This window comes from Bipolaris maydis (assembly GCF_028858645.1).
Source record: "Bipolaris maydis strain C4 unplaced genomic scaffold PSV08scaffold_8, whole genome shotgun sequence".
Classification (NCBI taxonomy): Eukaryota; Fungi; Ascomycota; class Dothideomycetes; order Pleosporales; family Pleosporaceae; genus Bipolaris; species Bipolaris maydis.
Window position 1 is genome coordinate 130,915 of NW_027093864.1, and position 27,343 is coordinate 158,257.

Consider the following 27,343-nt stretch of genomic DNA (forward strand, 5'->3'; position numbering starts at 1 on the left):
GCCACTGCCTCCGTTGCTTTCCTGACTGAGCAGCTGGGTGACAATACTTGGTTTCTGACGTCTACAGTTCCACTGATCAGGTCACAACGAGCACCTTACATATCAAATGACATGAGATACATACCGTTGGATGGATGTCCGGGAACAATGAAATAGTCTCCTAGTTGACGAACGAATTTATAGTTTATTTGATTCTATCTTGCGTCACATTCAACAAGCAAATTCCATCCTTCCGAATGCCTCTTCATTTCCCAACATTCAGCTAGTACTTTGTCTCTTTCCGCACAAGCGGCTTCAGTCCAGGCAGTGCGACAACGATGATGGAGAGTGCCATCTCTACCATGCTCAAAGGATCTACGAAAAGAACACGGGTTAGTAAATCTGCTGGACATCAAATACGCAGATTCAGAAAAGTCTGTACTTACAAACGAGATTCTCCTGTCCAGTACCAACTTTGAGGCAGACGAAACGCACGATACCCGACGCAATAGTCAGAGCACCCAAGGCGAAAGTAAGAACAACACCCGTCGAGGACCTTAGCACTCCCTTGGCCAAAAGGACAACAGGGACAGCATAAACAACAAGGTAACACGCCAGGTTGAGCGTGAAGTTGAGGATGAAAGGCTCTGGCGCATAGAAGACAGAGCAGGCACCCTCCTCTTGAGACCATTGTTCAGAGACAGGGACACCGCAGAAGAAGGTGTCGTCAAAGAGGATCGTGACATAGCACGCGACCACGAATGCAGTAATAGCGAAAAGCATCTTGCGCAGTCCAGGATGACCAGCCAGATTGAAGAAGGCCCAGTAAAACGCGAGCATGCTCAATTTGGGGAACCCCATGCCGACATCGTAGAAGTAGTTGGAGGCAAACGAGATCTAGCGGGGAAATCAGCAGTTATTCATGCAACCGAGTCGTTGCGACAATGGATGGAACTGACCTTTGATAGTTTCTCAGATGTCTCGTAGACGTCCATGACGCCCATGCGGTATGTGAGCGTGTCACAGATGATCAGGCCCAGGGCTACCAGCGCCGACGCAACAAGTAGATAGTCGGACATGTCGAGACGCGAATGTAACCGGACCAAACGCGTATAGATGCGTAGAGCAACGAAGATGTAAGCGAAGATCAACAGGATCCATTCTGAGACCTAACAAAAACGAGTTCATCCGTCAGCCCATGCAGAACATGTAGTCAAGTATCGTGACTTTGGGAGAGAAATTTCTTTACCATGCAATCTTGCCCGGTAATGCGGTATGCCATTGTTGCTCGCGGGCGTGGTGTGACGAATATCGCGTCACGACGGTGAATAGGTTAAAGGCCCAATGAAGAAACAAAGGAAGACGGTTCGCTCGCTTCGGAGGCTGTGAACAAACAAAACCTTCTACATGGCATTTGTATATAAGGCACGCACATTAGCAATATCTGCAGGGTGGGTTGTGGGGGGGGGGGGGGGGAAAGATAGATTGCGCCAGCGCACGTCTCGCAACGACAAGACCTTGGGCCGTATGTTGGATGGGGGGAGGGGGCGATTGCACCACCTATCACGAGAGATTGCAGGCCGGATATTAGTCCTCAATAGCGTTGAAGGAATGATGGACACGTCCATTGCATGCACGCGCGCGGAAGGGGGCTCTGTGAATGGGAGGCGGTTTTGAAGCCGCGAAGGAATGGGCCGGTCCCAACAGCAGCCCATGTCTGGCTCGTCGGCTGAACCGTTGGCCTGGGTTTTGAACTACTACCTAGACTGAAGGCAGGAATAGCTTGGGGCCGTGTGGACCGCTTTTAATCCATGGTGTTTTTCCAGGCATTGTCTTGGACGGTACAGGTTGTCGAGTGGTTACAAGGCATGGATGTACAGATACATCAGCGTCGGTCCCAGTCATTTGTGCAGGTACGTGTAAGTAAAGGCTTGGGCCTTTGCTCTTGGTCGTGATTTGGCATGAAACCGGTGGCTTAATTTGCCAGACAAAGTGCAATATAAGCGAAGCATTCTGCCAACGTTGATCCACCCCACAGCATGCTTGCGGCACGGTTCGAAGCCAAGGTGAATGAAGATGTCTGGAAAGGTGGAGCCAGCGGCGCTCAGGGCTCGCTTGGAGCAGCTCCCCGAGAGGCGCGGGCGCTCGGCCGCCAACGCGGACCGCCATGTGAACATGGATTAAGAGCGCCATGACGACCAGAGCATGTCAATGGCTACGCGCTTACCAAGGCCGGATCCTGAATTCTCATGGCTAGTAATTATTAATAAGGAAAATCTACTGAGCCTGCTGTACTGTACTACATTCATGGACCCTGTCTCGATCCTTCAGTCTCATACCACCTCGGTCGGCCCCCGTACTGGCTGGAAATCCTGTCGGGCGGCCAGATCCGGGACACTTCTCATGGCAATTTTCCAACAGGTTCGCTGTCTTCATCCTGCGACCGCGAAAACTGCACACTAACCCGCCGCGTCTCGTAAATGACATCCTTCCTTCCAAGACTATTCAGCTCCACCTCGCTTCCAGACTCCTCGTCGCTGTGTATGCGAACGGTGTGTTTTCCCCTTCTGGAAGGACGCATAAAACCCTGCGAGCCGCTGGCAGGCGTCCGTTGGCCGTAGGTCGTGCGGGAATCCGATGTGCGTGATTTTTTGTGGAAGGAAAAGAAGCCACCGCGCCGGAGGAATGATCTCATGGATGGTAGCGATACTACGATGATGGCGATTGCCAATTCAGCCATTGAAAGTACGACTGCAGACATGTCAGTGCTTGTGACCTTTCTACGGCTCTGCTGCATCCAGAATATGACGACATACAAACGTTGGTCCAGGCATAAATGATCTCTATTGTCACAAATCGAACGACACTCATTGATATGGTGACTGCTCCGAGGCAAAATGTGACGATGAGGCCCCATATCTGACGGCGTTGGAGTTGCAATGAGTGAAGAAGTGGGAACGGCAATCCGAAAACTGTCTCTTGGTCAGATCTTGGCTGAGAAAACAGTGAGTGATTCAAGAGCATACTCAACACGTCGGACACGATATTCATGCTCCAGTCAATCCTGAAGACTGCTTTTGAAGTGAAGGTGTTGCACGCACCCTCTTCTAGAGACCAGTTCACTGACACTTCAGAACCGCACCAGAAGGTATCTAGAAAGAACGTCGTGATCATGGCGCTTCCTGTGAACACCGCCACTGCATAGAGCGCTTTTCGCAGCCATGGCATTGTCGGCGGGATTAAACGAAAGTATAGTGCGAGGATGGCTAGTTTTGGCCAGTAGATTCCAGTATCATAGAAAGCATTACCAGCAAATTGTACCTGTTGGAAAGGTCGTCAGTTCATCAGTACCCCATGAGCTGCCAGACTAGACTCCCTACTTTCTTGAGGGCAATGGCGCGAGCATCTGACATTTCCACTTCGTCCTCCGCCATACCACCCCATTCGTATGTCAAGACATCGGTTGCGAAGAGCCCAATGGCGTCGAGTATTGATGCAACCAGAAACCAATCGCTCAAGGTAAGATGTTGCCGCTGCACGAGTCGTGGAATAAGACGACCAGACGCTACGAGTGTGGAGAGACCTAATAACATGGCCTCAATGGGCTTTACACATGAGCGTTAGAAGAGATCACACCTTACCACCACCTTTTTGGCATTACCATAATGGAACACTCACAACAACAGCTTCTGAAGCAACTCCACCCGCCATAGTGACAAGCTGCAGTCTTGGATTCCAAGACTCAACGAAAAACAAAAGACTCGTGATGAAAATCTAGCCGCTCATCCAGGCGCTTTACGTTTCTTTTCATTATATTCACTGCACATGAAAAAAAAACCGACCGTATGGTACAACCAGATTGTGCCAGCCGGCCCCGAAATGGCCCGCTGCCTCCTGGGCGCCTGTGCCTGGCTCATGCAATGGCAGTGTAGGTCTCATCTTACGCAAACCACATTGATCGGAAATCATGCGCCAGTCGCAGCCTAGCTCTGTGTTGTATGCAGACGCGGGGGTTTGTCCATCCAATAGGGTATTGAGAGGCTATATGAGGAATGCAGGGATTGGTTCTAGAGGCTGGATGGAACGAGGTTCTGCGGCACAATGCGGTCTCATGTACCCATGGAAGAAGTTTGCCGCTGGATATTTCTACGTGTTAGGCCCTCTGCTGTGGAGGAGCGCATGTCGTCTAAGCGGGACGAAGCCAATCCCGCTCGGCGTTACCTATGTGGCTTAATGCTGTGCGACGCCATTTCTGCAGAGGCGAAATCATCTTACGTATTGAACCTTTTCGTGCCGAGATGCTACATATAGGTACAGCCGTGTGTGTATAGAAAGAGGTGGCCGCGAAATGAGCACAACAATGGAGTAATGTTGAGTGTGTGCTCGGGCCAGACGCTGAACACACTGTGGCTTGGTTAGATATAACCCCCTAGTACGGCAGAAATACCCACTGGAGACGGATGTTTCGAGCAGTTCTCTTTATTCCACCAATTCCAGGTGTACTAAGAGTCCCTAATGATGGTAAGGGCGATGTGATGCAAGGGCCAAGGACGGATTGGCTGTAAAGAGACGGGATCACAACCAAAAGACCAAAGTAACCGAGTTTCATACCCTCGAGGTATCTGCGACACCTTGCGCCCACATGTTCGCACCCTCGGCTTGATGGAGAAAATTCGATGGCGCAATCGTACATAGGCCACGATCTGCGTTGGAAAGAAAGAAAGGGGAGAGCTGAGGAATGACGTAAGTAATGCCAGACCCTGACAGCCCTCTTTCTCCACCGAGCCCACGACACCCGCCAACCACCATCCACCACGCATCGACTTGTGCAAATCCTATCGCAAACAAGCAACGGCACAGTCCAGGATCTGGGTAGTGGCCGTTATCAGTGAGGCCAAGCCCTGCAGCGCCATGTGGGAATGCACTAGGAACCGGTTTTGCGTACCTGCGCAAGGCCTGGTAGACTAGTGACGGCATAAGGCGTCTAGAGAGATGGTGAAGAGCGGTACATTTACGACATGGATAAATCACCGCGATGAACGCCCCTTGAAACCCCGCACATTGTGCACCGTGTGTCCACTGGCGATCTGTGGCCATGCTCAACATCAGTCATTGTCGAAAAGACGATCAATACGGTCTTCATCGAAGCCAACAAAGCGATACAGCCATGCCATCCTCCGTATCAGAGTCAGCGGCCAACTACTCGACGCCCAGCAGCAACAAGGAGAGGGGAAGAAATGATAGCGGTTTGGCGGCGTCCCATGTTCCCACCAAACCACCACCAAGTCGCACGCCTTCAACACGCATAGCCCACCCAGCGCGACCACGACGCCAACATGGACAAACTGCAGACTCGGTACCAACCAATACACGCCCTCAAAGGCCGGGCCTTGAGCGCCGCCGCACCACAGCACGCACACGCTACATGGACATGCTCCTCGGCCTCGACTCCGTCTCCCCACTGCACAACCTGCTGTGTTCAGGGTTCGTCTGGCTCCTACTAGCCGGCTACATTGTCTTTCCCGCGACCTTTACCAAACTCCAACGCACCGAATCGAAGCCCGGGGACAATGGCTTCAGTGCTGCGGCTCTGAAAACCGTGCGCAACATTCCTCTGCTGTACGTCGCGGCCTTTGCATGTGGCATTGGCGTTGTGGGCTGTTTGTGGCTGTGGTGGCAACATCGCAAGAACTACGTGTGGGTGATTCATAGGATTTTCCTGCCCGCACTGCTGAATAGCATTGCCGGCCTCATCTCGACGATTGTGAATGTGTATTCGGCGCAGGACGGGCAGTACAGTGTTACTGCTCGTGTGACGATTGTGGTCACGGCAGCATGCAGTGTCATTGCTGCTGCACTATTCTTGATCTACAACACCATCATGCTGGGCATTGTGCGGAGGAGACACGAAAGGGAAATTGCGGCTGTTGAGAAGGAGCAGGCAAGACGAGACGCCAGTCATGAAGAGGCAGTTTGAAAATTGCCGTTTTTTTTTGTGTCTTCTTTTTTCTTTGTTTTCTTCTTTCACTACAAGATCCAGCAGCAGTGCTAAACGTTATTCCAACCCCCCATCTTATCCTTGATGAAAAAAAAAAACCCCTCCCCTCTCCCAAAACTCCATATTCCCATACAACAATGAAATGGAATGATAAATGAAAAAAAAAATCTAACGTCTTTGCCACAGCAGTCCAAACCACGCCCATCTACAACTCATCCCTCGCCTCCCTCGCCTTCACCACCATGGCCTCAACCGTAAACCTAACCTCCTTGTCCCCCAAACTCTCATGCCTAACCTTGCCAACGACCTTGCCATGGCCAAGCTCATTACTATACCTCTCGAGCCCCTCAAACACGCCCTCGCACTCGCTCCCCTGGTCGTCGTCTGCATCCTCGACCCAAAGCGGAAGCAAAGGATAAATGGCACCGGGCGCAAAAAACACCAAGTCATCCTGCACGCTAAAGTGACGCTGCAGAGTCTCTTTCTTGAGCCATTCGCGCACTTTGTAAGGCACGTCGGTCATGTGCATGGCGATGAGCTCGCGGCCCACGCCGTGCACGTCGATGCCGTCCCAGGAGCCGGCGTAGAGTTGCTTGTTGTAGAAGACTTTGAGTTGAGGGGCTTGCTCGGCCAGGTCGGGGTAGAGTTGGTTGAGTTTGTAGATTTTAGCAGTGTAGCTCGACGAGGAGCGGCAGTGCTGCGTGTACGGCGCGAGCGTCGTGTCGTTCCATGTTGCCGTCCACAGGGCGCCGACGGGGGTGGGCTCGTCGGCGGGTGGGGTCGAGGACGAGGACGACGAGTCTGACGAGGCGGAGGTGGTGGTGGCGCAGAGGAGGACGAGGGGGGAGACGAGGGGAAGGAGGAAACGCATAATTTCTCTCTTTAATATCTCTCTTTTGATAGTATGTTTTCTAGGCTGGAGCTGTGTCTTCTTCTGCTTGTGCTTTTCTGCGAGGAAACAAGGTGTATAAAACCCTCCACGCCAAAACGATAAACCGGCTTCAGCGAAATCAAACTCTAAAAAAGAACGTTTAGATTCGACTCGACTCTGCGGTCAAGAAAGAGAAGATGATGGTGAACTTTGGTTACTTTCTCCAGAGAAGGAATAGAGAAAGAGAGAGAGAGAAACAAAACTCTCCAAACACGCGCCATCTTATACGAATAAGGGGATGCTATACATATTGCAAGTTAATGCCATTCTGTCCTCTTCTCGCACCATAATTAAGACCGAACAAAAAAAAGGTGTCCCCATGACGTTTCGCGATTCCGCCTCACCATCCCGCTTTCCATATTAACCGGCAAGGATGCACGCCGACGCGATCACCAACGCGGTAGATTAAAAGAACACGGTAGACCAAGAAAACATGGCATGCCACGGTTTTCTCGGTACTTGCTTGGCCGAGGCCTGTTGCGCACGTGTCTTGTGGACATTGTGTGGTTCCGGGTTATTAGCTGTACGTATTTGGGACGGGGTGCTACAGTACTAAGTAGTATGCTGTGGGGAGCTTTTGCGGGGAGGAGAGAGGCATGTGCGAGCGGCGGGGTGTTTGTTGCATGACAGGCTAGAGCGGATTTGTCCGGCCTCATATACTACATACGCCAGTCATAGCAGGGTTTCGCTGGTCTGCATTTTGAAAAGTATTATTGAGGAAATGCAATAGGTATATGTAGTTGTATTATTGCAATGTGTTATTCTTTTCTTTGCGCAGGGGAGATAGTCTATGAACAATGGATGTACGTACGTGCGGTACAGCAGAAACTATAATCATTGCAAAACCCATGCAAAAGTCGATGATTGTAAATGCCTGGGAGAAAACTATGCATCAGCGGACGTAAGTACTCGCTTTAGGCATACTTGAAACCTGTCCATGCCGCTCGCCAGCTTATAAACTCCTCTTAACATGCCAGTAGTATCGAAATTCATTCATCATCAACACGTGAAAAAAAAAGACACAACTCCATCTCCAAAACACCCACCTACGACTCCCCACCGTTCTCCACGGCCTGTCTCCTCTTGTCTGCCAACTCTCTTCTCTTCCTCTGCTCACTTTCCGCATGCGAAATCGCCATGACCATATTAAACGCAAACGTGCCGACGAAAATCACAACCACAAACGCCAGGATAACAAGCACACTGACCATGCTGAAGACGACAAACACGAATGTCGCTTGCACAAATGCTTGATCGCTTTCGAGAGAGACGGGCGACGTTGAAGGAAGCGAGAAACTGACTTGCATGGCCGACAGCACGACGGAGAAGAAAACGAAGACGATAAGGACCCAGGAGAATTTCCGCTGGAAGAAGATGACGTAGCGATTGTATCCCCATCTGTCCAACACAACCAAAGTCAGCATATCCCCTTCTTTCTCAAAGACTTGGATAAAGAGAGAGCCAAAAAAAGAGGATAGTGACGTACAGATAGCCCCTCACAAAATGCGTATGCGCATATCTAACCCGATATATGGTATTGATCCTGCCCAGCCTCAAATCGCCAAACTGATACCTCTTGTTAACCTGATGCAGGGTATCGATATCCACATGGGTGATGAAATCGGCGACAAAGCTCTTCCACCAGTGCCATGTTACAAACGACGGAAGCAGCGAATTGTCATGGGCCATCTTGAGGTCCAAAGGGGTGGTAAGGAGCCAGACGTAGCTAACGAGGAAGCCGGCTGCGCTTCTCCAGAGCCAGCCTGGTTCGCGTTTGCCGTCGGCATCGTCGTGGTTGCAGATGCAGTCGGTCCAGAATTGGTGGCAGAGGATCCATTCGGGAAGGGGCTTGATGAGCAGTTTGGAACTGAATTTGAGGAGGTGCAGGTCCATTTGTTGGGTTTGGATGACTTGCATGCCGAGCATGGTGTAGCGGTGCAGAGGACGGGCGCGCATGGGACGGCCGGCCATCCAGAGGTGGCCGTGGATGCGGTTCAAACGAGCGAGGTCGAGGTCAAAGGCGAGGAAAGCTGGGATTTCATACTCGGGTCTGATAATGTGGTCGCTTTTGCCGGTTATGGTAGGGAGGGAGTCAAGAGCCGACAAGGGCTGGCTGGTGCATGGTTGAAGAAAATGCTGTGTGCTGCTGGGAGAAATGCTTGCACTCTGGTTCAGAATCCCGGCTGTTGACTGGGTACTATCCGCATCCGTGTTGGAGTATGGTGGAATAGGTTGCGGAGAGAAGGGAGGCTTGAGCATGTAGCTCTCGTGCTTTCTCTGAACCGGCGTCTTTTCAGCCATAGTGGTATTTCCCTTGAGCGAGAACCAGGGGCAAATCAGAAAGGGCGCTCAGCCATATATATGTTTGTGGCAGGTTGCGGGTGTGGCAGTGTCACGATGCTCTTACACGTGCAAGCGTACCAGGCACACGACGACATGGGAGAGCGGGAGCTAAGGGATACTATGCAGGCTGGGCGGGGGGGCAAAAAGCGCCTGGGGCGGAGTCTTGGTGGCACAGTCGATGCAACTACTGCGCATATCGCAACGTGTGATTGGATAAGCCACCTCGTGGAGGAGGCTGGTGACCTTTGCATGGAGATGGTGTGAGCTCTGACAAGGTCTCAATTCTGTTGAAACTTCAAATAATAGTAATAATGATAATGATAATAATTCAGCCTCAAGAGTGACCAAGGCCGCATAGAGATACCAACGCCTCCGTCTAATGCAGTTTTGGATATTAGTCTTTTAGCCCCCATTTTGTCCCGCATTCATATGTCATGTCTCTGTCGCAAACCCACACTTATTTGCAGTAGTTTGCAGGGAAGCTGCCCTTTTGCCCATGAACCTCGCCCTCCCACCAGTCCTGTGAGCTCTGCGTCTTCTTGATGACTCTGATTCGGTCACCTTCCTTGAATGACAAATCACCGGGCGTGAGGCTGTCAAAGTCGTACATGGCCGTCACATACTCGGACTGGAAAGAGCCTATCTTCTTTGGCGGCGGTGGCGGCGGCGGCTTCTTCTTTCCGGCCGCAGGATTGGGCGAGGTTGGGTATCCGCCTGGGGTTGAGCCATTCGAAGCGGCTGATGGAATCTTGTTGAAGTAACCATCGCCATTAGTGCCATTCGAATACGACGACGCCTGTGATGTGGATGACAGGCGTCGGCCGTACATGTCTCCGCCAGCGCTCAGATGAGGCGAGCCAGAGATTTTGGGTTTTGTAGCACTGAGCGAACTGTATGAGGGTTTGTTGGCTAGGCTGATGGGGGGAGGAGCGCCTTCCGATGTTGAAGACAGGGAAGGTGGGGGCCGCGCCGGTCTCCCAGCGCTGCTGATGGTAGGTACGCTGTCATTGCTACTGGCTCTCCGGCTGGGCAGCACCTTGTTCCTTATTCCCAGCCCGGTCACAGTGTCTCCCTTGTCTGGCAATCGCATAGGCATGTGAACCGCTTTGCCTGACTTGAGCAAGCCAAGGTTTGTCTCCATGTCTGTGCGCAGTGGTGTGAAGCTTGCGTCCCATATTGGTACCACCTCTTCGGGCTCGGGCGGGGGATCCGGGTAGCCTTGCTCGTTGGAGTATTGGTGTAGTACGGTGTACAAGTTTCCGATCAGGTTGTTTTGCAACACAATCTGGTTGGCGAGGAGGTGGGGCAGGATGGAAAAGGTGGCAGCGTTGAGGCGCGGGAGACGCTCACGGAGATTCTCGTCAGCGAGGTGGTAGGCATGGGTAGAGCGCTCGAGGTCGACTTCGTGCTTAGCAAGCGCACTGTTCTCACGCTCCGAGCGAGTCTTTTTGTTCTGCAGGTTTTCGCAGCGGCCCTTGTAGCGTTCGTAATCAACCTGGGCAAAGAATGAGTGTGACGAGGGACGAGCTGGTGCAAAACATGGCGAACCTTTGCGTCGTCGCGCTTCTTGATGGCCTTCTCCATGGGCTTCAAGGCATCACGGGCAAGCTTGGCAGGCACGACAAGTTTCCTGTCAATGTCCTTGACCTCTTCCATCATGTCCGCCTTGAGTTCGGAGAAGGCTTCATGGAGGCCGTGGACGCGCTCCAAGACCTCAGCCGGGGTTTCGACATGGACGTGTGTGGTGGAGCCGCCTTCGCCGCCGAGAGGCTTGAAGATGGTGTAGATCTGCTCGACTGAGGACAGCTGGTGGTTGAGAATGTTTGTCCAGGCGTCTCTCCATTGCTTTGCGGAGGCTTCGAGCTAGTGGGGAGTTGTCAGTCGGCTAGGACGTAGGCGAGAGCAGACAGCAGACGGCAGACGGTGGCAACATGGCGTTGTCTGTCGCCGGGCAAGGACAAAGCCAAAGCCAGGGAGGGCGTGTCTCGCGACGACGACCCCACATGTGCAAAGCAGGCCATGGCTTGAGGCGACACGCCACAATGGAACGCACCTTTTCCAACATGACCTTGGAGTCTTCAAAGTCCTTGAGCATGGCCTCGACGTCGGCCTCATTGGGCGTGCGCGTCAGGAAACGGCCCGTGATTCTCTGCATGCGCTGCATCTTGGAGGGGCGGGGGGCAGGCAATTGCAGGCGAGGATACTGGGCAGAGAGAGAGAGCAATGCAATACAATGCGAATGCTGCAGGCGGCAGACAATGGCGTTGAGCAATGGGCGATGGGCAACGGGCGGGTAGAGTGGCTAGCGGTGGCTGTGCCCTCGAGGCGGCGGGTTGGGCATGGATGGATGGAGGGAGGAGAGGGAGAGCACAGGCACAGGCACAGGCACAGGCACATGCGCTGCTTGCATGCCCTCAGCTCGTCAGCCCAGTCAGCGCCAGGCCGCGCAGACGTGGCATGCCTGCAAGTGGAGAAGGCCTGGGTTTGGCACGGCTCCTGGCCCATCGCCGCCTGTCTCGGCGGTGAATGTACTTGGATGCTGACGGCCATTCGGTGCGTGGCTGCTCTCAGCCGGCACAGCAAGCCGCGCGGGCACTCACGTGATGGCGCGATCGGAAACGCGTTCCATGCCGCCGCCGCCTCCTTCACGCTGCCCACCAGCCCCGCGCCTGCCTCCATGCCATGACGGCCCCTCTGCCCAACACCCACCACGCCTCCGCCGTTGCTGCCATCCACGCCTCCCAGAGCACCGCGCCCGTCGCCGAGTTCCGCTGTCTCTTCACCCACGACGTCCGCCGCAAGCAGAAGCGCTGGCACGATGGCTTCCTCAAGTTCCACACCTTCAACAACCGCGTCATGGTCTACGACCAGGCCCGCAACTTCCTCGGCGACACCTACTACAAGGACAGCGACGAGCTGCACGAGGGCGACGAGCTGAACCTGAACAACGGCGCTCTTGTCGAGGTCTCGGAGCCCGTGGCCATCACCCACACGGATCTGGCCTCTGTGCTGGGCAGGAAGGCCAGGGACCTGCCCCCCGTTGCAAACCCGCCTTCCCAGACAAGGCCCTACCAACGCCCATCGTCAGCCGCCCCACCAAACGCGCACAAGGCTGCCTCGCAGCTGCGCCACAAATCCCTCAATACCCTGCTCGGGACGCCAAAGGGGCCCATTGGCAAGGCACAGCCCATAAAGTCACCATACGAGGCTCGCAAGGAAAAGGAAAACGAAAACGAGTTGGCTGGGGAGAGGGCTGCAAAGAGGCAGAAGACAAGCAAGGTGCTTGCAAGCTGGAAAGCATCTAGTCCAGCACAGCAAGAGAGTGTTGAGCCGAGAGAAACATCGCCGGTACCGACAAAGGCTGTAGCCGCACGCAAAACCCGACAGCCAGCCAAATTCATTCCCCCTACGGCTACCGTCATCACAATAGAGGACGAGCCCGAGCCCGAGCCTCACCCGGCCATCTTCTCTGACATCACACTTCCCGGTACACCACCTCGAGTCACCGACAAGAGGGAAGAGTCTCGCGTTGCCAAGACAGCTGTGCCTCGTCAGCCCCATGCACAAACCCCAAAGATCCCAAAAGGCAAAGTGCCGGTGCCTGGTGTGCGGGCTCTGGAGACTCCTAGGCAGCCAGCTCCACCTTCCTCGCCTCCCGTGAGCGCCTCAAATCGCTTGTCCAACATCGAGTTTGCATTGCAACCAGCTCAAGTACCGCGTAAAGAACCGTCCCCACCGCCAGCACCCTCCTCGCCTCCGGCTCGCAAGGCCCGATGCCTTCGACTGTCCACTGGAGTAAAGCGTGGGAAGTTGTTGTGCCAAGCTCTACCACCAGAAAGTGCAAAGGCCGATAGGGGATCTAGAGTAGCTGCCACTAAAGCCAGGCGGACAGCCTCTCGTCCAGTAGATGAGCAGCCATTACCTGTCACCGCACAGGGAGACGAGGATTCCGTCTCCGCCAAGAGACCGCCAAAGAGCAAGCGAAGTCTGGCAAATGCGGATCACGGCGCAGCAAAGAGAGCAAGAGTCTCCAAGTCTCCATCCCTTCCGTCGCCCAGTCTCCAGGAAGATCCAGAAGTTATCCACGGCCTTATGGATCAGCAGTTGTTAGTCACTTCATCGCCCATACACCCTGATTCAGCATCTTCATATGCCGTCGATAGTGTCTCGAAATCCAAACATGCTGCTGAGGAACCAGTCAGCAAGATGACCATTCAGACAAACATAACTGAGCCCATAGCTAATATATCAAAAACATCATCCATTAATGAGACTGAAAAAAGACCTACGAAAAAAGCAGAAAAACCCAAGGCGGCACCAAAGGCCCCGTCTCCTGTAACGCTGGAACCAGCGACACTGGCATCGAGAGATGTGCCTCCAGCACATGCCGAAGTTTCCGACGCACAATCACGGGCCCCAGCAACATCTTCTCGCAAAGCACCGCTCTCCACAGGCGGCATACTTAAGAAGACCGTCACTCGTACCAAAAAGCAACCGGCCTTGATAGATCCCCAGCAAAATGCCCCACCACCTCCACCTCATAGTGAACTCGTGTCGCTCTCACCGCGCCCCTCAAGAACCAACAAAAAAGGGCCCTTGATGAGTACCACTGAACTCGCCGGGCTCCTCCAAAAGCCCAAGAACCTTGCCAAAGCCCTTGCGGATCCTATTGAGGACGAAGAGGAAACCAAACAGGTAGGCGGATCGCCGAACCGTGCCTTCCGACGCGTTCAAAGTGAGAATGATGTACCAATTCCCAGTATCTCGGAAGAATGGGAAAGGCTCAATTTGCCCAAGCCTGGTACCTCCACTACAGAAACTGCCAACAAGCCAACAATGGCGATTACAGTTGACGTGGAGAAGAAAAAGAAAAAAGATAGCGCGCTAGGCGCGCTTATCAAGAAAACGGATCCCCGGCGCAAGTTCAAAAGAACGCAGAGTTTGCAAGTGGATACAAATGTGCCGTCGCCAGCTGCTGAGGAAGAAGTCGAGTTACCGAGCCCTGTTGTGGATTTGGACGTTGGACCCTGGAGCACAGAAGCGGGCGATCTTTTTGACTGGAGGCCGCCGGGGAGGCACTGAGGACTTGACATGAGGATACGTAATTACGATTGTATGATGTTGGTATATCCTTGGCCAAAAAAAATCAACTTTATCTTGACACGGCAACGGTCGTTACCGAAGCCATCTTTCCGCACAGAACAGATTTGATGATATGTGATGTACCACATTAGCACCATGCCCGCATGTGAGAGTGGAAAACCCAGCATGAAAAGTTTGCCTTGTAGCTGTGTTCATCCTTGGTGTGCTGACTAGCATCACCGGAGCCAAGTGGTCGTCTTCAATATTCCACGGTGCTGACATAGAATCTCAAATGGCTTTCACACATTTCACACAATCACAATACTTTGTCTTTGTTTGACTTGCGACAAAGTCGTGGTAAACATGACACCAAATCCGGCCCTTCGTGATACAAAGACTTGTATGAATGCACTGAACAAAGACCCAAACCGCCACTTGTATCTTTAACAACCACGACTTGACTATCGATTTGAATCATCTCATACCGTCTGCTTTAGCAAAACACAGCTTTCTATACGCTACCATGGCTGTAAACATTGAAGCGCAATATGCTGCACAGAGAATTGATTTTGCCACACTAGAACAGATTTACATACCTAGAACACTGGAAGTAGGCTGGATCCACTCTATCCAGAAAGAAGGAGGTCATGGTGAAGATTTTCGCCTGTTTGTCATCGGTCACAAGCTCAAGCATTGGCAGCGAACAAGAAGTAAGTCCAATCTCGCACTTAACCAAACACACCGCTTACACACATACTTAGCTATACCCTCGGAAAAGAAAGTCGTTCACGCATGGGGAAATACCGACGCCATCAGCCGAGAACCGTTTATTGTGATCGCAGAAAGCGAGCCAGATCCACGTTTGCACAGGGAAAATTTCGAAAATCATGCGGCTCTGCTCACATTTGCCGACAAACATGTCCGTCAGGAGGAGCACAATGACTTCAGAGCTTTTGTATATGGATGCCGAGTCACAGACATACGATTGCGAGCCGGTATATTCTAACCATCCCCAACTTAGGCCATTCCAACAAGAGCGCTGACCTGAAGGGAAAAAAAAACAGAATCACAGGCCCAAACCCTCATCAACAGATGGAAGGATAGGACCCCCGCTGAGCACACGCACTACATAAGCCGCGGAAGACAATTCTACGAAAGACACATGGTTCAGTTCCCACACCTCCGTCCCGCAGGCTGCCCCGGCGACCATTTGTACGTCAAGGACCCAACCCCAGAAGCCACAATGTCAGACATTGCCTTTGTAAACCTCCACGACGCACGACCAACCAACGAGCCCAAAAAGCCCGCAGGCTCGCGCTGGGTCTTTGAACGAACGCTCATGCAAGTCCCAGAGGCGACATTCGGCGACTACCAGACTCAGCGCATTGTGCATTTGTTTGCGCTCGTGTCTGCAGATCATCTCATCTTAAAGGTAAATACGATACACACATGCTGTATGTGAAAGAGAGAAGAAGAAGAAGAAAACAAGGACTGACAACAAACAACAGCGAATGGTGGTCAAAATAATCGGCTCCCTCACAACCCGCCAGGTAGAGAAATGTCTCAACCGCGAATACGACAATGCGCATAAGAAGCTCTCCAATATATCTTGCGCACATATCTTGAAAGCGTACGGATCGGCTATTCGTCGGAGAGCGAGTGCACCGCAGCTCGGCTACATCTTCATGGAGTATGCTGAGCATGGGGATTTGGGGGATTATCTGGCGAAGCATGCGCTTGAGAATCCTGGGTGAGTTTGCTAATTTTCCTTGCTACTTTAGCTGTGGAAAATGTTGATTGAAATCGTGCTAAATCTTCAAACAGCAAACAACTCGCCGAGCCGTTCCTATGGCTCGTGTTCCGCGCAATGGTGGAAGCCGTGTTCGTCATGGCGCTGGGGAGACGGGTGCCCAAGCACCTTCCGTTGGATAGTTACGGGAAGGGATTGAATCTTGAGCCTGTTGAAGGGTGGAAGCCTATTATAAGTAAGTACTGCCCCTCATTTAAACTCCTCCAATATGCGAAGACACCACACTAATCTCGTAATCGTCGCTACTGCTAGACCCAGACATCAAGACCTACAACATTGTCCTAGCAGCGCCGCAGCCGGACTACTACCCCGCCTATCCGACCCCCAAAATGATTGATTTCGGTCTCTGTTTCGACGACGGCTACTTTGACGATCCGAAGCGCAAAGAGCTCGGTGTAGGTACGGTGGGATATGGTCCACCAGTAAGTTTCCCCCATGCTTTCCAACTAAACAGAACCCCCTCCGACCTCGTTTTCCCCCAGCCTCTCAGTCAGTCTTAGTAAAAAGTCCAACCCCCATCACTAACACGCACTCTAAGGAACACGACTCCAAAAACTTCCCAGACTACCGCAACGCCCCCGTCGACATAGCCTCTGAAATCTTCAACGTCGGCCTCACCATGCTTAACATGATGGAACCCTGGGTCTCGCGCGGCATGACCAGCACCGAGCAGTCGCAGCTCGGCTTCGAGCACCACGGAAACTACTCGTACAGCTACAGCAGCCGCCTCGAAGAACTCGTGTTCCGGTGTTTGGAGTTCCCGCGGCGCAAGCGGCCGTCGCTCACCGAGGTGCTGTATTTCACGCGCGTGGGTCTGAGGGAGTGGGAGGCCGCGTATGGGAGTGTTAATAAGGCGAAGGAGAATTTGCTGGGTTTTGCGAGGGTGGAGGTGGATGGAGAGGAGGAGTTTTGCGTGGGGAGGGTGGCGCCGAGGAGGTGGAAGGGGATGAGGGAGAGGAGGGAAAGGGTGACGGGGCAGGCGTGTGGGTTGATGAGGAAGGCGGAAGAGGCGGGGTTTGTCGGCAATGAGCGGGAGGCGAGGAGACTGCGGTTTGGCTTGTCAAGGGGCTCTCCTTAGTCTCGGGCCAGATGAACATGTTTGAATGCTTGCTGCTACTAATTGTACTTTAGAGTTGTAGTGACAAGGCTAGTAGAGACCACACTAGTAGCCCGGTCATTGAGTTCATGTCGCATGTGACATCCTAGAAGAACGTTTGTTTGGTAGCGAATGTCAGTTTAGAGTTTTTTTTTTTTTTTAAATTTCTTGGTTGCGGAGCACGGGACGGGACGCCTATTGCTTGTTATTGACAGATGCCCGTTACTACTCGGGATATATGAAAGCGGACATATAGATCAAATCGATAAAAAAGTCTCCACAGATGATGCATGGACCCCCTACCTCAAAAGTAAGATAAGCGAGCGGCTCTTTTTTTTTAAGACAGGGAATAGTTTGGTATACATTGAATTGTGTAAGAAAAGTCTAACTATAACATTCTTGAAATATGCAAAAGTGTTTGAATAATTTGTAAGATTAAGGTATATTAACTACATAGTAAGGAAGGGGGGTATGAATTTTGACAACAACGACCATCTTTTTTTTTCATCTAAGCCTTGGAGTTCTGAGCATCCGCAAGGATGACATCCGAAGCCTTCTCAGAAATCATGTAGATGGAGATGACAGGGAAGGTACCGGGGATCTTGGGGAAAACAGAGGCATCAACAACACGGAGACTCTCGATTCCGCGGACCTTGAAGTTGGAGTCGAGGACAGCCATGTCGTCGTCATCAGCACCAATGGGGCACGTGCAAGAGGCGTGGTGGCCCCAGGCCTGGTACTTGGCGAACTCCTTCAACTCGTCATCGGTCTGGACAGATGGGCCGGGCCAGTCTTCCTCAAACTTGCCGTCAAGAGGGATAAGGCTCTTGAAGACATTGCGGCCGTACTTCATTCCCTCAATAACGGCCTGGAGGTCCTCGTCACCGCCGACAGCAAAGTTGCGCTTGCGGATCTCGGGTACGTCCTGGGGATTGGCGCTGCGCAGAGTGACGGTACCAGCGTTGTTGCGAGACTCGGCCTTGAGAGTGAGCCAAGTCCAATGGTCCTGGCCCTTGGTGGCGTTTTGGAAGAAATCTGGGTAGTAGCCGTTGAAGTAAGCAGGCCAGCCGGCAACGAGCAGATCAGCGTTGCCGTGGATCGAGTTGCTGGCCTTGAGGGTAATGGCCAAGGCGACACCGTTGGTGGCATAGACACCCTTTCCGATACCCAGAGGAAGTTTCTCCCACTTCTCAAGGCACCTGTCGTAGCCCTCGAGGAAAGTGCAACCGTTAAGGAGAGAGATCTTGGTTGGGGCCTGGCCAATGACGGGGACTTCGTAGCGATCCTGGAGGTTGGTACCTACACCTGGAAGATCCTTGACGACCTCGATTCCAAACTGCTCAAGCTCAGCCTTGGGCCCAACACCAGAAAGCTTCAAGATTTGGGGCGTGTTGAAGGCGCCAGCGGAGATGATGACCTCTCTGGTAGCAGTGACAGCCCCCTTGGTGCCCTGGCCAGTAGCACTTCCAGACTGGCGTCTAGGGTCTGCGCCGTAAAGGGACCTTCCAGTCAAAAAGTTGACGCCAGTAGCCTTGGGCTTGCCATCGGCCGTCTGGTTGAACCTGATGCTGGTGACAAGAGTGTTGAGCTGAATGTCGAGATGGTACTTGCGGCTGCCGTCGCTGTTCTTGGCCCCAATAACTTGATGGAGGAAGTCGACTGGTCCGGCACGCTTGTAGTCAGGAATGCTCATGGTTAGAGGAACCTGCCACATGCCCTCTTGCGAATCACGGCCGGGGCTGGGGTTGTTAATATCACGGAGCAGCACCTGAGCCATACCAGTAACCGTAGTCAAGAGCGCTGAAAGAAGGGACTTTCCCATGCCGGTAGCGGCAGCCAGGACGAGAGAGACAACCTTGAGATCTTGAACAATCAACGTCAAGTCGGTCAGTGAGGTCTCGAGCCAACCACTGAATCCGTGGCCAGCAATGCTGCTAGGCAGATAGCGAGACTTCTCGAGACGGGTAAAGAAACTACGCATCTTCTCTGGGGCCCAGGAATCATCGCCAGTGAGTTGTTGGATGTTCGTCCAATCACTGGTGTATGGGTAAATGGCAATAAGGGCATTGTGTCCAGTACAACCGCCCAGGGATCCGACACGGGGGTATAGAATGCCCAGTGGCTTCGCATCAGCAGGGGGATTAGCGCCGGTGTAACGAGAGCCATCAGGAAGTTCGTAGGTGAGCTTGGTATCCCTCCTCATCTCTTGCTCATCATCAAAGTGCTTGACAAAGTAATCCCACCTCATCGGTTCATACTCGGCTGCAACAGCATGCAACGCTGGGACATTGTACTGGGTCGAGTTCGTTTGGTCGTCTCCAGCCTCTAGCAGTAGGACCTTGTGGCCAGCAAGAGCCAGCCTGGCTGCGAGGGGTGAACCACCAGCACCAGAGCCAACAATGACATACTCATAGTCTTCTAGGGTGGTGGTGTCGCTGCCATTAGTGGCACGCTTTACGTTGGCGCCGCTATAAGGGGTGTGCTGGGCACCATCGCTGTTGTTGTAGTGAGCACATGTGACTATGTCATGTGTAGGTATAAGGATAGGGAGGCATACATGATACGAGCACCCGCCAAGGAAGTAATTAATGAAAGGACGGTAAAAGCCTTGATGACAATCATGATGACAGTACCTTATGTGCGATGTTAAGTTAAAAGAGTGACTAGGGGGAAAAACGAAGGTTGATATGCACACTACTGTGGCAAAGAAAGTGTGCAAGGGAGTTGGAAAAAGGCAAGTCTCCCTCACGATTTATCCTAACATGCAGTTCACCTGAGGCCGTCCGCATGTCCTGCCGGGAGAGAAAGTCGTCAGCAGCATGATTGGGATCATCGATCAGCTATGCCCTTCTGCGCTCGAGATTTGCTAGCGAGACGGTCTCTAACCCAACATGTCTACTCTCGCTTTTCCAAACCTCGTAAGAAGGGTCAATCTCGCAGTAGCGCCATCCAGAGGCATCCGTGGGATGCTCGACGCTTCGGGGTTGCAGCCTTAGTGGCAGCCCTGTCTGCAGTGGCACGAGTCAGGCTGGCCCAATTCATTCACACAAAGGGAAATAGTTGTTCACGCTAGGCTACATTCCCTCTAGGCAGGAGAGTCGAGGGACCACGCGTCAAACGTGCTAGGATTCGGCCCGCCCAGGACGTTGGACGAAATCTTTGAGGGGGCTGTCCCGATCGCCATGACTCGGGACACTTCTTCCCAGACGAGTGCCTCCGCCGACACGATAGGCTTTCTTTCCTTGCAGACGTCGAGAATCGGACATGGGATGGAGATTTCGCGATCCTGCACCTGTTGGCCGTGCCAATGGCAGAGGCGTCAGGAAATCCTGCCGCTGAGTTGGCTGGACAGGTGCCGTTCATGCGCGTATGTAAGCAGCCGCGGCGCTACTAATTGGCCAGGAGGCACGCCGCAAGTGGGCCTCTCCCCTATGCTCATCACCACGCCCAGGTCCCAGCACAACCCCAAAGGGCCCCGTCAACAAGTTCTCCACGACGGATTCCACATGGGTGATGGGGTATACCTACGCAAGCTTCATGCCTGCACCCACTGCACCCACCTTTCATGTCGGCTCATATTTACCGGCAAGCTAGCCGTCGGTACGGGTATTACTGGTAAAAAATGCTCCTAGCGGACGTTTTCAGAGCGGACTAGCTTTCGGGGAAGAAATGCTCAAGGGCCCGTCGTATGCGGCAAGGCTAAGGATTGGCATACTAAGTACCTTGGCGGTGGGAAAAACTGCGCACAGGTGGTTGTGCAGCTTGTTTCCCAGCACTGATGTTGTTCTCGATGTGACGCTACCACCACTGCAACTCATTGCTTTGGTTTATCTTGCTCACCCTGGCTGGGGACCATTTTATGCGGATCCATGACATCGGAGAATTGTCTCTTGGCCATCAAGCTCATCAACTGATGCTGTACGGTACTTGCCGAGCCTTTTCACGTCCAACAACTTCTGAGCAAGTCATCCGGACAGGGCTCACTGCGGATTTATATTCGTACATGTACGTACCTCCGGGACCCTGATTATCAGCGTGGCTTTCGACACTACGCCAATCATCTTTTTTTTTCTTTTTTACTTGCACCAATAACACTTTTTTGTTGCTTTGCATTTTGGCAAGGCACACCTTCCACTTCACCATGAAGTTTGTCAACGTCTTGGTAGGGCTTGCAGCCTTTGCAGCTGGCGTTCAAGCACAAAACCCACTGGCGACTCTAGCGGAAAATATGCCTAAGTGTTCGGTATGTTTCTCGTGCAGCAGAATGGCCAAATCTCCTATCTAACATATGAGTCCAGTTGGCTTGTTTTATCGAGGTCATCCCCACATCATCCTGCGCGACAAATCTCACTTCGGAGTGCTTGTGCACAAATACGGCTCTCAATGCTGCTGTTGGTCTATGTGCTGCAAAGACATGTACCAACTACGAACTTCTGCGTAGGACGACCCAGTCATGGACAATTGACGCGTTTGGACACTAACAACAGTGATAGAAACAAAAAATGTCAGCAGCAAAGGCTGCGGAGTCCCTGAACGCTACAACGGCAAGAAATTCATCGTCGGTGGCATTACTGGATGTGTGATCGCTGTCGTATCCTACATTCTCAGAATGGTGGCCAGTATCGGTAAACGCGGTCGTCAGGTGTCATGGGACGATGCCACCATGGCTGTTGTACTTGCGCTCGCCATCCCCCCGACAGTCTTTATCAAGAACTGTAAGAACTTGGTTTCCTGCTACAAACCAACCAAACTTGCTAACATTCTTCTCCAGTGGCAGATAACGGCCTTGGCCGTGATATCTGGACATTGAAGGATTACCAAATCACCAATGTCCTCAAGTACTACTTCTTTGGAGAGGTCTTTTACGTGACAGCTCTTGGTATTTCCAAGATCTCCATTCTCTTCTTCTACCTCCGCGTCTTCCCAGAGAAGAAGTTCAAGATGATTGTCTACAGCGTCATGGGTCTATCGGGTGCATATACCGTTGCTTTCTTCTTCGCCACCCTCTTCCAATGTAGGCCTATCAGCATGGCCTGGACACAGTGGGATGGACTACACAAAGGCACATGCAACGACATCCATCTTCAGGGTTGGATCGCAGCTGCCATCAACATCTTGTTAGATGCAATCGTCATGGTTCTCCCAATGAAGCACTTGGCTGGACTGAACATGGGCATTAAGAAGAAGCTTATGGTCATGAGTATGTTTGGCGTTGGTATCTTCGTCATTGTGGTCTCGGCTGTCCGCTTGTACTCGCTCATCCATTTCGCCAACACACAAAACATCACCTGGAACTACGTCGACGCTGGACTCTGGAGTTTGATTGAGATTGACGTCTCGATTGTCTGCGGATGCATGCCTGCCCATCGATTCCTGATCGGCAAGCTATGGCCAAAGATGAAGACGACTGTCAAAGCAAGCAAGAACTCGACAGACAAGAGCGGTGGATCCCACGCAACTTCTTCCACTACTCCCAGCAGATTGGGTCGGGTCTCAATAAAGGGGATCACAAAAGAAGACAATTTTATTCCGCTGTCTGACATTGACAGCAGCGATCGCGCCCATCTCACCAAGGAAGCCCAGCCACATTCCGGCAAAGAGTCCAACACTTGGGTCACACAAACGCACGAGGTCGATGTTGATCAGCACAGTGGCTCACATCCTAATGACCGCCCACAGGATTGGAACTGGCCAATGACAGGAAAGGAGCATGTTTGAGTTAGTTTTGTTGCGCATGTTCAGAAGCGGAAAAGGCTCCGGTTAGCCACTGATGGCGTTTGGGATCTTGGAATTCTTAGAATCACATGGGCAGCCATTTCTCTATTTCTTGTTTTGTCGGGGAAAAAATAGCGCCATATACCCCTTCCTACGTTACAGTACTCTCATGGCTATTATTAATACATAGACGAATTAAGCAATTCTATTCTATTCTACTACACACATACATGTCTTTTGCGTATATCTCACTCAGCCGCGTTATCTACTCTTACCTTGATGTCATGGTCTCAACAGAGACAAGAAATGTCCAGGCCGCCGATCATGACTGTGGCATGACAAAGCGAGGGGTCGACAATTGCAATCTTACTCTCGCGCCTAACTCGGATGTGCGTGATAACAGGGCGGTGCAGACACGGGTGACGGTGCGTCACTAAGCTACCGTGTCAGCTCGGGAAGCAAGACTGACTAAGAACCTTGTCTGTATACCAGGCCGCCGCCCCCCCACCCCCCCCTTCTATTTACTTACAAAAACTCCTACGTGCAGCGGGGGAATAGGAATTCAACCCGGTTCAGGGACAGGCCCAGCTTCTGGGTACCACCCTGTCAGCGGATCTTCGCCTGAGTTTCCAAGTCGGTGGGCGTCATCGTGGATTATCCCACATCGCAGACCAAGGGGCGGGGGTTACAGGAAAAAAAACCCCTCTCCCCCCCCCCTTTGCCAATTCCGCTACTATTGTAACTTGCAAATCCTTCTCTTGCGTATCCATTCCAGACTTGAAACTGTGGATACTAAAGATACTAGGTCTTTTTCTTCTCAGATCCACTGCGGTCGCTGCTTCCAGAAGGCGTTGGGTGCTCGTATTCTGCCCCGGATGTTGCTCGGCATATGGGTCTGTGCCTCGAGGCCTCCTCTCCTGGGATTACTCTTTTTGAGGTAGTAACAAGTCTGATCTGTTTCACCTTGTACCCGAGCGTAGGGACAGACGGCTAACCGGGTCTACAACCCGAATCGGGTGTGACAGCACGGGTTTGGTGGGGCTTGCTAGCTGTTTTTAAACGGGCCGTTTAATTGCTGCTTGTACCTTTTTGGTTGGTTACCACTGTCGATCCTTCTCTACACGTTTCTTGCAAGAAATCAGCAAATTGCTTCCGTCTTACGAACATGCAATTCCAGCCGAGACCTTAGATATCGCTTGTCTCACGGCGGCGCAGCTGTTGATCTTCCTTGCTTTCAGAAAACACCCACAGGCTATGTCCCAAAAGAGAAACGGTCCGAAATCCCAAAGGTAAGTATCCTCTTCATGCACTACTCAACGGTTTCCCCAGTCTTGGGACTTGTGGAAATGAGGATTCGCCCCCATTCATTTCCTGCCCAGCCATGCGAGTTGCTGGTTTGGACGCAAAGTCACACCGACACACCGAGCCCGCTGACTAGATACTGAATGCGTACCTGACGGATTTTACGTATCCGGATCCCGCCGCTTGCATAACGCCCCACAGATCGTTCTCCACCGGGCATCCATGGGGCCTGACGCCGAAACACTAATTGCCCATTGCTTACTGGTTACTAGTGATTTAGAGTCTGCCAGTCAAGTTTGATGATATCTAAATTCCCAAACGCTCGTTCAAGTGATTTTGTTTGCCAACTCTAGTCGTTCATTATGAAATTCTCACTTGCTCTTCTCACTCTTTCGCTGGGGCAAAGTGTTGTCGATGCTTTTCCTTCTCTCGACCACCGCCACCTGCATGGCTTAACCCCGGAAAAGCTGAATGCAGCAATCCGGTCAGTGGAGGACTACCAAAAGGAGAAGAGGTTCATCATTGACTTCACCAAACCCATTGATGTTTCTGGAGAACATGCATTCCAGGCTCCCAAGTCAAGCGACCAGCGTGGTCCCTGTCCAGGACTGAATGCCCTGGCAAACCATGGCTACATTTCTCGCACTGGTATCACCAGTTTTGCAGAAGTCGTTACAGCTATCAACCAAGGTGCGTTTTTCCAATCTCACATGACCAGGGAATGGGATAATTTTTAACTTTTTGATATTATAGTCATGGGTATGGGCTTAGAACTCGCTCTCGTTCTGGGGGTTATGGGAACTGTCTGGACGGGCAACCCACTGTCGTTGAACCCGGGTTTCTCCATTGGAGGTCCACCCACTGGGCTCGTGGGGCAAAACCTCTTGGGCAACCTGGTTGGGCTTTTGGGTATGTCGCCGTCATTTCCAAACTACAAAATGTACAACAACAGTTACTCACACTCTTGGCGTTACTAGGCAAGCCTCGAGGTCTTTCGGGTTCGCATAACTGGATCGAGTCGGACGCGTCCCTTACACGCAATGATCTCTATGTCACGGGCGACGCCGCGACCATGAACATGACCTTGTTCATGGACTTCCACGACCGTGCCGACAAAAATGGTGTGCTCTCCATGGATGTACTCGCTGATCAGGCTGCTCGTCGCTGGGCGCAAAGCGTCGCAACCAACCCATACTTCTACTACGGTCCTGTCACTGGTATGGTCAGCCGCAACGCTGGTTACTTTTTCCTGGGCCGCATCCTATCCAACCACACAGCCGAGCAACCCGAGGGCATTCTGACCCAAGAGGTTTTCCGAAGCTTCTTTGGTGTTTTCAAGAAGGACAATGGAACTTTTGAGTACCGCAAGGGACACGAGACTATTCCCAACAACTGGTACCGCAGGACAGTCGAATATGGTTTGGTCCCACTTAACTTGGACATTGTCAACTGGGTCCTGAAATATCCCGTTCTTGGCAGGTATGTGCACATGATATTCCGCTTTGCAAGTCATTCCTCAGTACCTAACACTTGGCTACAGCATTGGCGGCAACACTGGCAAGGTGAATTCATTCACTGGCGTCAATCTTGGTGACATTACCGGCGGCGTGGTCAACCTCACGACATTATTGGAGAACAACAACCTCCTCTGCTTCGTATTCCAGGTGCTCAAGACTTTCTTACCTAATTCGCTCTCTGGACTCCTCTCCACGCTCGATGTTCCGATTAGGCTAGTGACCGACACGCTTGCACAACCACTATTGAGTTTGTCCTGTCCCGCCTGGAAGGATCTGACCGAGGGCGGTGAGCCGCTTTGGGATGCCCTGCAACACCAGTTCGCTGGAGCAGCTCAAGCTGGATCCAGCCTCTAAGTCAGCTTGACAAAGTAAATACCTAGATGGTCGAGTGCAAACTACCCCATATGTAATTATTAATCTACATGAATACCGTGTTGTACAACCACACCAATATTCACCCAATCCAATTTGAACCTCTTTCAATTACTCCCCAGTCTCCACAACCCCCATGCAACCACAACTTGTCTCGCCTGTATGTACGCCAAGTCACCCCAACGCGCAGATCTTCCACCAAAAAAACCATGGCACATGATTGCCGCTCCCATCAAGCTTTATTGAAAATACTACGTAGTACAGCATTCAACCCCTCCCCTCCCAGGCCGCGCTCCGAATTTCAGCCGACACCCCAAAGTATATCTCCTTCAGTACTATCAACTGCACAGCATAGGATCCACGATGCAGATCTGCGGCATTCACTTACTCTGCCGGGTCTTGTTCCCGTGCTCACGTCAGTTGACCCGTGTCGCCTAACTACAGCTAGCTAGTCTACGTAAGTTCCAAGTGTCGTTTAGAGGGGGAAAGAGTGACAAAGGGTGAATCCCGGGTAATCCGATTTGTGCCGAACCGCGTTTGTGGAGCTGTTTAGACTTTTGTAGCGTGTAACAGCAACGAGGCTTTTGACAAGGTACGTGGTGGCGGGATGGAGAGAGAGATATCGTATTTTTCGTGTAAAGCAGGGAGTATATGGCGCAAGCGGTGCGTGTTACGGTGAATGTGAGATTCAGAAACGGGGACAAGACCGGAAAAAGGCTTAATCGCATGAAGATGACTGTGTTTGTGTGTGTAGAGTATCAGCCACTGACGTCTTACTGGAAACGCGTGCATCGATCGGGGGGTTTGATCGTTTGAGATCTGAGCTTGTTCTTGTCTCTGAATGTATTTGCTTGTGAGTGAGGAAGTAGTCTTGTCGAAGTTTCTTCTCTGGCTCGTCTACGAAGGACGTTTGCAGCTAGAAATCAAGACAACAGCGTAAGCTGTGTCGAGACGGTTTGTTCCAAGAACTGATAGATCTTGTGAATGGAAGTAGATATATTCGGTCATGTGATTGAGCCCATCCCGTGCTGACAGTGCTCCAAGAGTTCCATCAGTTGCCTTACACGCGACTCGGCTTCTAAGTGTTGCAGTACATCTATCAAGACAGTACTACCTTTTTTTGCAAGCAAAAACCATATCTCTGTGTATGCTCTTGCAAACTTTTGTACCAACTTGTCTGTACACTCACATGTTGTCC

The 27,343-nt window shown here is 52.0% G+C and overlaps 10 protein-coding genes across 10 annotated transcripts; 4 read left to right on the plus strand and 6 right to left on the minus strand.

Annotated features, from left to right (window-relative positions):
• Positions 1–161: 161 nt before the first annotated feature.
• PSV08DRAFT_362600 (uncharacterized protein) lies at positions 162–1,370 on the minus strand. Its single transcript, XM_014218694.2, has 4 exons — positions 1,229–1,370; positions 939–1,148; positions 426–876; positions 162–354 (listed from the first exon to the last, which is right to left on the minus strand). Exons 1-4 carry the CDS (start codon positions 1,259–1,261, stop codon positions 263–265), a joined length of 786 nt encoding a protein of 261 aa, XP_014074169.1. The 5' UTR covers positions 1,262–1,370; the 3' UTR covers positions 162–262.
• Positions 1,371–2,380: 1,010 nt separating this feature from the next.
• On the minus strand, positions 2,381–3,690 carry PSV08DRAFT_224099 (uncharacterized protein; the record flags this gene model as incomplete). Its single annotated transcript, XM_014218695.1, has 5 exons — positions 2,381–2,730; positions 2,796–2,951; positions 3,006–3,300; positions 3,360–3,584; positions 3,658–3,690. The coding sequence occupies 5 exons, from the start codon at positions 3,688–3,690 to the stop codon at positions 2,381–2,383; spliced, it is 1,059 nt and encodes a 352-aa protein (XP_014074170.1).
• A 1,082-nt stretch (positions 3,691–4,772) lies between these two features.
• Positions 4,773–6,129, plus strand: PSV08DRAFT_301953 (uncharacterized protein). The gene has a single exon (XM_014218696.1). The coding sequence runs from the start codon at positions 5,075–5,077 to the stop codon at positions 5,954–5,956; it is 882 nt and encodes a 293-aa protein (XP_014074171.2). The 5' UTR covers positions 4,773–5,074; the 3' UTR covers positions 5,957–6,129.
• Positions 6,130–6,182: 53 nt separating this feature from the next.
• Positions 6,183–6,848, minus strand: PSV08DRAFT_180922 (uncharacterized protein; the record flags this gene model as incomplete). Its single annotated transcript, XM_014218697.1, has 1 exon — positions 6,183–6,848. One exon carries the CDS (start codon positions 6,846–6,848, stop codon positions 6,183–6,185), a length of 666 nt encoding a protein of 221 aa, XP_014074172.1.
• A 1,106-nt stretch (positions 6,849–7,954) lies between these two features.
• On the minus strand, positions 7,955–9,167 carry PSV08DRAFT_371476 (uncharacterized protein; the record flags this gene model as incomplete). The annotated part of the gene is made up of 2 exons (XM_014218698.1): positions 7,955–8,306; positions 8,395–9,167. The coding sequence occupies 2 exons, from the start codon at positions 9,165–9,167 to the stop codon at positions 7,955–7,957; spliced, it is 1,125 nt and encodes a 374-aa protein (XP_014074173.1).
• Positions 9,168–9,514: 347 nt separating this feature from the next.
• Positions 9,515–11,532, minus strand: PSV08DRAFT_362604 (uncharacterized protein). Its single transcript, XM_014218699.1, has 3 exons — positions 11,305–11,532; positions 10,800–11,114; positions 9,515–10,746 (listed from the first exon to the last, which is right to left on the minus strand). The coding sequence occupies exons 1-3, from the start codon at positions 11,413–11,415 to the stop codon at positions 9,709–9,711; spliced, it is 1,464 nt and encodes a 487-aa protein (XP_014074174.1). The 5' UTR covers positions 11,416–11,532; the 3' UTR covers positions 9,515–9,708.
• Positions 11,533–11,933: 401 nt separating this feature from the next.
• On the plus strand, positions 11,934–14,446 carry PSV08DRAFT_362605 (uncharacterized protein; the record flags this gene model as incomplete). The annotated part of the gene is made up of 1 exon (XM_014218700.2): positions 11,934–14,446. One exon carries the CDS (start codon positions 11,934–11,936, stop codon positions 14,331–14,333), a length of 2,400 nt encoding a protein of 799 aa, XP_014074175.1. The 3' UTR covers positions 14,334–14,446.
• Positions 14,447–14,856: 410 nt separating this feature from the next.
• Positions 14,857–17,318, plus strand: PSV08DRAFT_402205 (uncharacterized protein; the record flags this gene model as incomplete). Its single annotated transcript, XM_066093638.1, has 7 exons — positions 14,857–15,043; positions 15,095–15,252; positions 15,406–15,765; positions 15,842–16,083; positions 16,158–16,318; positions 16,402–16,565; positions 16,598–17,318. 7 exons carry the CDS (start codon positions 14,857–14,859, stop codon positions 17,219–17,221), a joined length of 1,896 nt encoding a protein of 631 aa, XP_065948972.1. The 3' UTR covers positions 17,222–17,318.
• Positions 17,319–17,597: 279 nt separating this feature from the next.
• PSV08DRAFT_224117 (uncharacterized protein) lies at positions 17,598–19,861 on the minus strand (the record flags this gene model as incomplete). Its single annotated transcript, XM_014218702.2, has 2 exons — positions 17,598–19,734; positions 19,797–19,861. 2 exons carry the CDS (start codon positions 19,859–19,861, stop codon positions 17,748–17,750), a joined length of 2,052 nt encoding a protein of 683 aa, XP_014074177.1. The 3' UTR covers positions 17,598–17,747.
• A 1,606-nt stretch (positions 19,862–21,467) lies between these two features.
• On the plus strand, positions 21,468–26,195 carry PSV08DRAFT_410046 (oxidase; the record flags this gene model as incomplete). Its single annotated transcript, XM_014218704.2, has 8 exons — positions 21,468–21,482; positions 21,538–21,676; positions 21,727–21,954; positions 22,011–22,951; positions 24,610–24,946; positions 25,010–25,165; positions 25,234–25,735; positions 25,797–26,195. 8 exons carry the CDS (start codon positions 21,468–21,470, stop codon positions 26,125–26,127), a joined length of 2,649 nt encoding a protein of 882 aa, XP_014074179.2. The 3' UTR covers positions 26,128–26,195.
• Positions 26,196–27,343: the final 1,148 nt, after the last annotated feature.